The sequence below is a fragment of the Diorhabda carinulata genome, chromosome 4 (assembly GCF_026250575.1).
Source record: "Diorhabda carinulata isolate Delta chromosome 4, icDioCari1.1, whole genome shotgun sequence".
Taxonomy (NCBI): Eukaryota; Metazoa; Arthropoda; class Insecta; order Coleoptera; family Chrysomelidae; genus Diorhabda; species Diorhabda carinulata.
In genome coordinates, this window is record NC_079463.1 from 10,918,732 (window position 1) to 10,932,087 (window position 13,356).

The window sequence follows — 13,356 nt, forward strand, 5'->3', positions numbered from 1 at the left end:
GGTGGGATGTAGAACATGGTAAAATATGAACAAGGAGATGAAATTAATTCTATGAGGAACGCAATTTTGGTTTTGATGAAACGAATGATAAAAATTAAATGAATAATAAGGTAAATAGATGTAGAAGAAAAAAAAGGATTGTGAAGTCTATACAGGAACGAATGTTGAATAAAAGTAAACATAATAAAGAAAAAACTTACTTCTAAATCTTAATCGAATATTTTATCGAAATAATTATAATATAAATCAGTTTTATTTTGAAAAATGGAGTTGAATTTTAATTATTTTTCTTTCACTAACCTGCATTTTGTATTTAGATGACGTTTTCATCAACCTCGAACTAATTAGTAACTATAAGTTGCCATAGGAATCATATGACCTACTCAACTATACAACATATACATAACTACACTGACACACTCAAAGTTCTAAAAAATATATGGTACATCAGACGTAAACAGATGAATTGTAAAATTGCTTCCGTAAAAGTACTAATGAAATAGTCAACTTCATACATGCTTTTATTGGAATGAGTTCCTTTGCTAGCTGAAGTGATTTAACTTCACGATCTCCGGGTACTTTATATAGAGCTTTCACTCAACTTATTTCTAAATATACGAAAATTAGTTGATCAAAATGAGGGGTATTGAAAAAGTTACGCATTGCCAATATTACTGTTTTAAACATATGAGAAATGTATATATATATATATATATATATATATATATATATATATATATATATATATATATATATCACCGGTACTGTTTCTTTAAACATTCGATATACAAAATGATACCTTTTAAATACTTTCGTTACTACAGAAAGTTAGTTGTAAGTTCGTTCCTTAATAGTTGAAACTATAATTTGATAATACTATTTCCAAATAATGAAATATATCGCTATATCATGAGTTAAATTCTCATTTTATATGAAATATAGAAAAAAATAGTGTTTAGTGAAAGCTCTTGTTCGTTTATATTCATATCAGTTAGTGCCCAGTGGTTAGAGGTGGAGCGACATCATTCGGAGTCAAAAACCTCCTTTTCGGATCAGCTGGTGGACAGAAACTATTCGAATTCGAATCCACAGCTTGTTGAGGTGACTCTTGAGCCGCTCTAGCAGCTAACAAAGTAATCTGATTAACAACATCTTCCATTTCGTGACTTAAAGGAGATTCCGAAGGAGGTGGTAGCAAAGAAGCCAATTTGCTGTTGATTATAGTACCACAACTACTAGCTTTCAAATGTAAGTCACTTTCGCAATGTTTTTTCAGATCTAAGAATGATTTGAATCGTTCGTTATTGCAGCTTTTGCACTCGTACCCGGTTTGTACTATACGAAAGGCTCCCCTACTTTCCTGGTTGCCTCCGTAGCATTGTCTTTGGTGTGTCAGTAAAGGTGATTCGCCGGGGAAAGCCAAACGACACTTCTTGCAAACGAAACATACTTCGACGTCGATATCGCGCACTGAATAATCGTGAGGGCGCTGGAAAGTATCCGGGAGTTTTAAGGTCGTTACTCCTGGTTCGGAATTACCGGCTGCCACTTGTTCTAATACTGGAGTAGGGAGAGGGAGGAATGATGGACCGGAACCAGTATCTAGTAGTAATCCCCCGGCTCCGCCTGAAACAAAAGAAAAATACGTTACAGAAATTTTTCTAATTCATATTTCATAGTAGAATAGTGGGCGGTCAAAAGCCGTTAAGCATATACACCTTCTGATAAGCCTGTCGTAACTCACTTGACATTTCTAAAGACCGATTTACTTTGCAAAGCCGATAGGGCGTTTTGGTTTAAAGATTTTGACGCTCTTAGGCAAGCTGTAAGCTTCTAGTAGAATGAAACGTTAGAAAAGACTTCTTGGTGGTCTTTCTACATAAGCATCTAGAGCCATAATTTCAAGTAGTATGTAGGTAACAATGTTTTTTGTTTATTTTCACTTTCTACAAATTTTGTATCATCATAAACATCAAAATAAATACTTTATATAATGTTGTCGCCAGGTGTGATGTTGAATAAAATTAGGGTAAAGTTAAGGTAACTCAATTCGACTTTATATTAGGACAATCTCTATGAATTCGAGCCTATAATATTCTGTGAATTTATTAGGCTCACGACCAAGTTAATTGTTCGAACTTTATATAAATAATCCGAAATTATCACTACGAAGCCGAGACGTTCTCAATAAAATAAATTATTGTCATTTGAGTGGGTAGCTCGGCTTTTAAACACTTTTTAATCCGAGAAAATCTAATATACAAACACAACCTCACGCAGTGCCGTAACAAATGAACCTTTCCAAAAAAGTTTTGATTCCTTATGTCATACTAAATGTCAAATATATGTTTAAATACATTTGATAAACGAGATAAATATTAAAATCTTCGTTATATATATTAAATGTATACGAAAATGAAAATAATTTAATATTAAGAGATGAAAGAGTGTTACCAGAGACGAATGAAGCTAAGAGAAATCTTCCCTAAACAGCGTATTTGCCAAATTTCAAACTTCTATTATAACCGAACAGGACCGGCTTCACGGTCTATAACGTGCTCGTAACAGAATTCTATTTATCTCAAGAAGAATTATGAAAGGAATAGTACGATAAATTTCGAACCTAACAAAAAGCAAACAGTTTTTCCACAATCTTTTCCATTTTTAGTATCACACTTGAAACTGAAGTTTTCATTTGTTCATTTTTAGGTTAGGAGAGAGGAATAAGTCGTTAGGGTTTAAATCTGGTGAGTAATCAACAAATTTGACCTGCAATTTTAGCAATAGCTATCCCCGAAGAGGGAAAAGATACAATGTCTTGATGGAAGAGCAATCCAGAAAAGAAAAAAGGTTAAATTTGCTGAATATTGTTTTGTTTTTACTAGTTATAAGGTCGGTTTTTCATAACATGAAAAAATCCACGCGAAACAGCTGAGCAAAAGATTGCGTGGGTCTTCTTAAGCATTAAAGTTTGGATTGAGTGCACCGTTATTTGCTGAGTACAACAAGCGCAACATTGAAACCAATTTAAACCATCGATCGACTTTACCTAAAGAAGTTTATGCACCGTTTCGTTACAAACGAAGATACATTAATCCACTGATAGACAAGAGATACCAAGAAACAGTGGATATGGCCTTAAGAACCAGAAACTTATACTAATTTATGTTGGAGTATACTCAAATCATAATTTTATAGTTAATAAATAAATTAGTGGAGTGATGTGCCGTATTTACAAAATAACAAAGTTTTGGATTATCTTCAGGTCTATTTATAGGAAGATATTTTCTGTTCTAATATCCTGGATAATCCTTCTTCAACCCCCATCGTCACCTTTTGTTATGTGGGTTATTTGGAATTGTGGAATGCTCAGGACTATTTCTGAGTTTTGGTTTCTCATCACCTGGATAAATTCTGCTATACACTTGGTGACCTTTGTTTAAGATTGTAGAACGTCTTCAGTGTGGAGTAAAATTGTTTCACTAGGTTAAATCCTAGGTTTTTTCTATGAATATGTATCGTATTTCCTTTTCTATTCCATATAACCGAATATTGTGACTTATATGATTAGTGCTACCTCCTTCACTTAACTGCGGTTTTTCTACCATCCAATTTAAGGGAGTTTGTGTCACATGCCTATGATCATAAAGCCATGGCTGATTGGTTTTCAGTGCATTTTTCACAAAAAAGCGCCATGACTAGCGTTTCGTTCGTCCATCTGTTTGTAGCATCGATATCTTCTCACAGGAAAAATGTAGCAAGCACTTAATTCCTGCATAGCTGTAGATGTGTCAAAATGAAAGAAATTTTAAACATTATTACGGAAAAATCAACCAAGTTAATTAAGAAGAGACTTTTTAAGACATTAATCAACATCCATTGAAACCAATTGGCGTCTATTGTCATTTGACAGACAGATAGACAACACTTCCTTTCATAGATTGAAATTTTTGTAGATAGGTACTGATTGCTGATAGTGTGGCGACTTTTTTACTTGTTTCCTTTCTAATTTTATTCAAAATACTCCAATTGTTGATCAGTATTTCGCTCACGCAACCTAATGAGTTGTTTAGAGCTTCTACTGAATCTTTATCGGTTTGTATAATAGCATCCTGTGATTTTAACAGATCACAATTAATTAAGTATCAATAGTAATCTGTTAATTAAGAATTAAGTTAATGATTGAGTTCAAAATAACTTATCCTCGCACGACACTGATTGAGTATACAAACCCATTCTGTTGGTCTAGAAATTTATACCTGAAATCTTCAATGATTTCTTCTTTTTTGGTCACTAATTTGTGTTTCATACATATCAACAATCACCTTATCTTTCCTTGTAATGGAGTAGGTATGTTATTTATTTTTATATGATTCGAACATTGTTAATGATTGTCGGAAGTAAATTTTCTAGCATCAGAAAAACGTCTTAAGTTGAATTAAAAAACGTTTGATTTAAAATTATTTTATAACTAAGAGATAAAGGACAATTATTTTACTAAATGAATTTGTATTATCAGAATTGACTAGAAAATATTGATTATATATGATAAAAATGATACTTCTCATACTAATAAACTTTCTAAACATGTAAGAGTAGGATTAAATTAATACTCAAGTAATTTTAATCTAAAACTTCGGAAAAAGAAATGTTTAGTATCTTTACAAGTATAGTATATTATACCTTTCTTTGACATCAAATAGTTTCGTAAAAAATGACATTACTACGAAATTATCAGGGATGAATGATAATTTTCACCATTTTCTATTACTCCAATGACGTTAAAACTTATAACAGAAATTAAAAACCAGACAATAAGCTTCAAAATATGAGGATAAATCTTCCGTATAGCAGCGGTAGACAAACCCTTTACAGAACCTAAACACTTATGTGGTATCAGCTACAGAACTATAGAAAAAGCAACGGAAAAAAGGTGATGGGAGTGAAACCAATTGGTTGAGACAGGCAGACTCTTCTGTGAGACTATAACCAGAGAAGATTTGCTAAACGTATCAGCTTGAGTAAAAACAACCTTCGAAAACTCACTGGAGCTCTATCCACATTCTCTCGAAGTGTGAATCTCTACGAGCACTACATCTGAGAACGTATGAAATGGAAGACTAAATCTCTGCCAGCTACAACGACCCCACGTTTTGAACTTTTTAATAGAAGTGAAATTAACAAATCAGTTATTATCACTGGGTTTCCCAGTATCTTTGAACCCACCAGCAAATAACTCGTGCTTATGACCCGAAGAATAGGATTGAGTCGTCTAAATTCAATCCATCGATGTAGAAAAGCTGAGAAAGTGTAATTGAAGACAACTTGTAAATAATGATGAAATTGAAAAATTTAAACACGTTTGCAGACTAATATTATAAATACGATTCCGAGGTTGACATATTTTTGGTACTAAGATGACTGTACAATAATGTCATATCAGTGGGTTTCTAAATATAGTTAAATATCATAAAAATATGATTTTTTCAAGCGATTTCAACTATATTACTAATTTTCGTTGGGGTGATAGAGAAATCACTTGAAGAACATGATAAAATCATATAAAATAATAAGTGGGTGATTATTGTACTGTATATATATGTTTAAATAACACGTTTTCTGTATATTTCTATATAAATAGGTATATTTAGCATCTTTAATTAAATAGACAACATACGCGAAGAATGCATTGCGGACATAAACATATTCTATGGTTAACGTTGACCTCTTTGGAATTCAATAAAGTCTTACTGTCAATTAAATTCCAAATAGGCGTACGTTCGACTGGAAATTAACAATCGCGAATTAACATAACTATCTTACAAACTCAATTTTTGATTGTCTTGTTTATTATTGGTAATTCAGTTTATGACACTTCTAGCTGAGTAGGTACATTATTTGAAATTCTGACGTATTGAAATTCTTTTAGATTTTGTTTTTATTACTCATTCAAAATATATGATCTTATATTTATTAAAAAATAGTCAAATACATATTAAATTATTAGTGCTAAGCTTGAAAATAGACTTCTGGAAAGTAAACTTTATTTGTTATAATTTCAACAAATTAAAATTTTAACAAAATTTCAAAAATAACTAGAAACCTTTGACAGCCCAAATCTGATTGTAGAATTGTAAAGACTAGAATTAGTGCTTTTGCTACTATAGTATTATAAATACTATCTGTGAATCACTCGGTGATAAAACCTAGATGGTACAACATAAGATACAACAAAAATAATATTTTTCAATGGATTAACCTGACAGGGTCTCGAAAAAACGTTCACTTTTGTATTGCTTATTGCGCGAACGCAGCGAATCTGCGCGAGAGGTATTGCAATTGGTAGCAATTCACAAAAATGATAATTCGGCGTGTCTAGCGCGTAGAAAATTCTGCAATATTCTCAATATTCGACACTTAAATGATACACCAGGTACTCGAAAATGGGCCGAGATGTTTGAAGAAACTGGATCAACATTCGATAAACAAATATCCGGCCATTCAATGTCTTTTAGAATGATCGAAAACATAGACAGTGTTCTTGACGAGACTGAATAGTCTATTGCATAGATTAGCAACGTTAACGATCTTAATGGACACGTCAACAAATGAAATTGCCGCTACATCATTCGTCTAAAGTAACCCTATGGGCTGCGATGTTAACGCGAGGAATTATAGGCCCTTACTTTTTTGAAGATAAGAGGGTACGCACAGTTACAGTGCCTTCAGAGCGTTATGTTCAGATATTAGACGATTTCTTCGTGCCTGAGCTGCAAAAATTTGATAGTTATAACCAAAAAGCGTGGTTACAGCAGAACGGAGCAACTTTATACATGTCCATTAGATCCCTGCCACGAGTTCGTGAAATTTTTTCTGGTAAATTGACATCAAAGAGAGGTAGCCTCCACGCAGTCCCGATTTACCGACTATGGACTTTTTCTGTGGAGTTAGATCTAATTTAAAGTTTAAACTAGCAAATCAACTTCTCTAGCACAATCAAAATGAAGTATCAATGGCAGCCATCACGGAAAATATCTGCCGAGCCGTCAAAGGCAATTCTGGTACTCGATTAAATGAATACCGTGAGCACAACGATTTAGATTTGGACGATGTTATTTTTAAGACATAAATTCCCAACCAATTTTTTCAATAAACTCACTACATTTCTTAAAATTATTTTTTAAATTGTGAGATTTCTTTTAAAACACCTTGTACATTATCGAAATATTCCATTAAACTAAAATTTAATATACCCAAAAACAAATGAGTAATATATATCAAGTAACATCTAATGATTGTAACACTGTTTACATAGGACAAACATCTCAGTTTTTGGAAAATAGATTAAAAGGTCATTGATGAAATCCTAAATCAATTGCTTTTTAACTAGAAGGTTACAGTTTTTTTATTATTTTTTGGCATTTGTTTCTGTTTAGTTGGAAGGTCTTTCGGTACCACGTATATACAAAAGATCTATCACAACTTAACGTCCGGTGAACGTGTACACTACCTGCGCCCCGCGGTCAACCGGACCTTGTAAAGATCTATATGTACTACTAAGTACACATTAGGTTAGGTTATATTTTCGCTCATAAAATCTCAACAAATTACTATAAATTTATCCCTATCCATGGTAGTTATCCGAACATGAGATGGGATGTTATGATTAGTTGGTAATACGTATTTTACTTAACCTCCAAGTAAGAAAATGGTTAACCAGAATTGAATATTTAGATATCGATAATGCTGGAAATATGATTAGTTTATAGAAGTATTTAGTATCATATTTCTTGGAAGGTTTTGGGACAAAATTTATATACGATCCTTATAGTAACCCAGATTAAAATTTGAAACCACATCCATGTGGTTAATAGAAGGTCTAATGTCTCAAGAGCCTCCACACGTTCAGCTTTTGAGTCTGTGCTTAAAGTTGAATGTCTATTCGAACAATCGAACATCTTTGCCACCTTCTTTGATTTTTTTTGTAAATTCCAAAATTTTTGTTGCACAAAATAGAAAACAAGTTCAATAATCCTTGTAAACATTAACGTAGAAAGAAAACAAAGACGATTAAATCTAATAAACAAAGTCCAAGAATCTTCCATCATCTTTTAGAATAAGACGATGAATTTATATTTAAATTACGTTTACAACATATTTAATAACGTAATTTTTTTGTATAAAAGTACTTATAAGAAAGTGTGTATTATGTTAAAATCTTTGTAAGTACTACCCACATACACGTGGTTTTATAATAAAGTAAATAATTACCGACTTCCCATCAAAATCGGGGAATATTTCAGTCGATGACCATATGTTTTGATAATTAAATTGATGCAATGTATATATACTTCACTAAATGAGTTGATTTCAAAATTGCAGTTTATATTTGATTATAAATATTACGTCATTAAATTGTGATTGCCAAAAAAGTGATATTATGAAAATAGGACTACAAAAATTAAAATAATAATAATAGACAGTTTAAAAAGTGTCATGGTCGAAAAATGAAGCAAGAGGGAGATGAAGGACACAAAAACTATTTCATAAAATAATGAAGAACCTGAGGTAAAACAAATAAGTAAAGGGGAATATCACTCGACATAAAGATGCTGAAAAGACCAGAATCAGCGAAAAGTTACCAGTGCACTGAACAAGATACACATCCAGGAAAGATGACCGATTTATTGTCAGCACAACGCTTAGTTATCGAGCCTTCACAGGTATGTCATATCCAAGAAGAGAAACGCGAGAAGCGGCTGTGAGTAGCAGTTGGAACAAGATTTAAAGCAGCTAACCTTGAGCCGTAAAGGTCAGCTACTAGTCCCAAATTAACCCCAGCCCACCGAGCAGCAGAACGCGTTAATTGGACTGACTAACAATGGGGCTCCGTTTTTTTTTTCAGACGAAAGCAGATTGTGCCTGGATAGTAGCGATAGAAGAGGAAAAGTCTAGAGAAAACCTGGAGAAAGATTCGCGCAATGTGGCATAACAGAAAACGTGAATTTTGGAGGAGGTTCCTGAATGGTTTGAGCGGTTATTTTAATGAAAGCAAGAACCCAGTTAGTTTCTATTGAAACTGGCGGTGGAGCGATACATAGAAGAAATTTGAGGGGATCATTTCGATCTCTGCAAAAACTAATGCGACAGTATTTACAGGATGTCGAAATTGGCGCTATGGATTGGCCAGCGTGTAGCCCTGATTTTAACCAATCGATTATTTATGGAATAAACTTAAAAGAAGACTTCAGGATAAAAATCCTGCACCAACCACGAAATCGAAGCTCCAAACTAATTAATGGGATAGTATCGAAAATAGTTCAGTAAAAAAACTTATTCGATTCATGAAAAACCGATTAAAAGTTATTATTAGGACAGGAAAAACACTGTATATTGATAGGTTTATACCAAATAAATTATAATTTTGACGAATTTGAGCTTGTTTTTTCATTACTGTTAATTATAAATTTTTTTCATTATTTTACATTTTCCAAACAAATACCTGTATAACAACATACTAGGACTAATAGCTTTGAGATGCTAAAATCAGAATGGAAGCTACAGATTTTTCTGCTAGAGACTTTTGACCGCGAGTATGCAACTTGAGTCGATTTTTTTGCTAACGAGTGTATTTAAGATGAGAACTATTTTGAGATAAACCTTACAATTATGGATCTATGTGTATTCAAAATAAGTATTTCTAGTTTTGTGATCAAGAAGAATCGAAACGAAAGTTGGAGACATCGTTATTAAAGATTAAATTCCGTACGTGATGAAATCTTTATTTTATAAGTTTTGAATAACTCAAGTTCACAGTTTTTTAATGGATTATTCGTAAAACTCGATGTGTTAGAAAGTTTTATACCACCATTAAAACTTTTTAGCGGTGTTCATACCGATATTCACCCGAAATGGAAGTTTAACTTTTTTGCTGTGATATGAATAGTAGCAAATATTGATAGTCTTGGAAATAAATCACAAAACCTAGGATGCAACAAAGTACATTCGATTCGGGAGAACATCAGGAAACTCTGTGACAATAATTACGAATAAAAATTGGATTTGTGCAGAGAAATAATTTATTTCTCGGAAAATATTGCTCGGAGTAATTTATATTCTACTACTCGTGAGTTTTAGATATTATTGAACATATATATTATGACAGAAAAGGTCTATTATGTACTTGGTGTCCAGGATGGCCATCATCTATTTTATCTACTGAAGTCCCGGGGAAATTCATTATAGAATTGGTCGAATATAAATATCCCGACGGTTTTCGAGGTTGCTGAACACTATTTTTGTACTTAGCGACCTCGATAAACGTCTAGAAAATCTATAGTAGTCCAATTTCAGGGGACTCCAGGAGACGACGTATAAATCTGCCACATCGGGCATAAGGTACCTCATAGACCTTTTGTGTCATAGTATTTATGTTCAGCGACCTCCGAAACCCCCCAAGTATTGAAATTATATACATCTCTGACAATATTTCCGAGTTATAACCATTCGAGGAGCACTTCTCAAAATACATTTTCCCCCTGTACAAATATAATTTACATTTTTTATTCATAATTTTTGTTCACAAAGTTTCCATAGGTTTTTCAAACCGAATTAATCGTGATCCCTGTTACTGCTCCGAAACTTCTAGGTTTTGTCCTTTATTTCCTCGTCGTAAATTTTATTGCAAATTAACATATGAACATTTTCAACATTGTTGTTATCAACATCCAAACATTTATTAAGTCGTGTGACTAATTTTTGTATACTAACATTAAAGAACTGACCGTTAAACAAGTTGTTTGCAAATCGTTTGCAATTTACATAGTTCTTCCTCTATTGAGAAGCTTACATCAGATTCGTGCACTTTTATCATTCATGACATATTTTTCGGCAGATTTAGATGCAACTCAAGTGAGTCTAAAAGCATAGCAAGCTTCTGAAATGTTTCACTACGAGCAGTTAGATATCGAGAAGATATCTTAGTGATTTATGATTTCATTGTAGTTTTCAGCAACAATAGTGAACGTATGAATATGATGGAACAATACTTTTTTCTTAAAACGTCTCAACAAATCAACATCACATTAGCCAAGCCCAAAAATTGTTTATATTTATTTATTTATTTATTTATTTATTTATTTATTTATTTATTTATTTATTTATTTATTTATTTATTTATTTATTTATTTATTTATTTATTTATCAGAGTAACAGTACATTACATTACAAAGTAATACAAAATCACAAAGTAATCCGACAGAGGAAAACGAGTTTCCTGTTCGCCAGTCTGGAGACGCGAGACAAGCATGGCAAGATCCTCCTGGCCATGTTTGTTCCCCTTACAACTAACTTAAAACTAATACAACCTGTTTTGTATAATGTAACAGTATATAAAAATTTTCAATACAATAATACTTATTTTAATCAACGTCGGTATAATTCCTGTTTAGTTTTATAGACTTAGATCATCTGTTAATATCTTTAACAGGATCAAGTCTTTTCTTAATATATATATTTTCGAAATATAATACCCATAAGTTAAAACTAAAACCCAGTTCTTTTACTTTACCCATTTAATCTATCTTTTACAATCAATAATCTATATCTTTGAGATCGTTCTTCTTGCTTTATTAGCTATTACATATATATATTTTCAATAATCCAATCTTTTAATTTTTTGTGAGAAGCTTTCATACTTATATTTAGTTCTTTAAGTTCATTTGGCAACATATTAAATATATTTATTGCTTTAATTTTGTTATTTTTATTACTTACAGTTTTGTATGTTTTTGGAAGCTGTATTAATTTACGTCTTGTAGTACTGCTCGAGTTTAAGTATATATTTTTTAATACGTTATAATGATACTTGAGACTTTCTAGTACAAACATTTGTGCCAGATTTATTGGTTTGTTTTGTGGAAAAGAATTTTTATTTATTATTTTAAGTATCCTATTTTGAAGATTTTGCAGTAGTTGCAAAATACTTTTATATGCACCACCCCATGCAATATTGCCATAACTTATTATACTATGAAAAAATGCGTAGTAAATCATCAATAGTGTATCTGTTGTCATAATTTTTGATAATTTATGGAAAACAAAAAGTAGATATCTTGTTCTTTTAATAGTATGCTCAATATGCTCATTCCATCTGAGATTAAAATCAAAAATGATGCCTAAATATTTACATTTATCGACTCTTTGTATCTTTTCATTATTTATAGTTATATTTAATTCTTTTCGAACACTAATACAATAGTTTCCAAAGGCAACATGTACCGTTTTTTTTATGTTTAATGTTAATTTATTCAATGCAAACCATATTGCTACTTCTTCAAGATATATATTCATTGATGATTCCACATTTTCCCAATTCTTACCTATAGAAAAGATTGCGGTATCAACCGCATAAGATACTATATTATCAGGCATACTTATCAATAAATCGTTTACATATAGTATGAATAGCAAAGGACCCAAAATTGTACCTTGTGGTACTCCTGTGTCTATGTTTTCGAAATCGCTATTATCTTGACCTATTCTGACCTTTTGCTTTCTACCATTAAGATAGCTTTTTATTAAATTATTGGCTTTTCCTCTTATACCGTATGCGTACAATTTGTCCAGCAGTATCTCTTGATTGACAGTGTCAAAAGCTTTTGCTAGATCAATGAAAGTTATTGCTATCGGAGTACTTTTGTCTAAATTCTCATATATTTTATTTGTAATATAGTTTAGTGCGTCTTTCGTCCCTTTATTTTTGATGAAACCGAATTGTTTTGAACTCAGTATTTTATTTTTTGTTATGAAATCCGATATTCTGTTATAAATAATTTTTTCAAAAATTTTGGCGATATTGGATATTAAAGATATCGGTCTATAGTTTTCGATTGTTTGTTTACTACCAGATTTAAAAATAGGAATCACTTCAGCAAGTTTTAGTGCATCTGGCCAAATTGATTTATCTATACAATTATTAAATATACTTGCTAGCGTATCACTTATTAGACTAGATATTATCTTGATAGATTTGGCACTTATTTTATCAATACCACCATTTTTGTTTTTTAAATTCTCAATTATTTTCAAAACATCCGCTTTGTTTGTTGGTTTTATAAAGATTGAATTTGCATTCATTTGCGGTAAGGTTATTGTTTTGTTATTTGGAGTTTTTATACTTTTACTCATTTCTTTTCCCATACTGCAGTGGTGAGAATTCATTATGTCTGCAATTTTCTTTTTGTCCCTGACTATTTCATTGCTACAAGTTTTAATTTCACTTATACTACTTTTATCATGAGATCTATTCTTCCCTATCTTAGAGTTAATTATTGTCCATAATTTCCTAGAGTTTTC

General features: G+C 31.8%; 1 protein-coding gene across 1 annotated transcript in view; it reads right to left on the bottom strand.

Moving 5' to 3' along the window:
* Nucleotides 1-1,334: 1,334 nt before the first annotated feature.
* LOC130892478 (zinc finger homeobox protein 4) overlaps nt 1,335-13,356 on the bottom strand; it is a 169,551-nt gene continuing 157,529 nt past the window's right edge. The window contains exon 7 of the mRNA XM_057797917.1: nt 1,335-1,626. Coding sequence (XP_057653900.1) covers nt 1,603-1,626 — 24 coding nt within the window. The 3' untranslated portion in view covers nt 1,335-1,602. The remainder of the gene's footprint in view (nt 1,627-13,356) is intronic.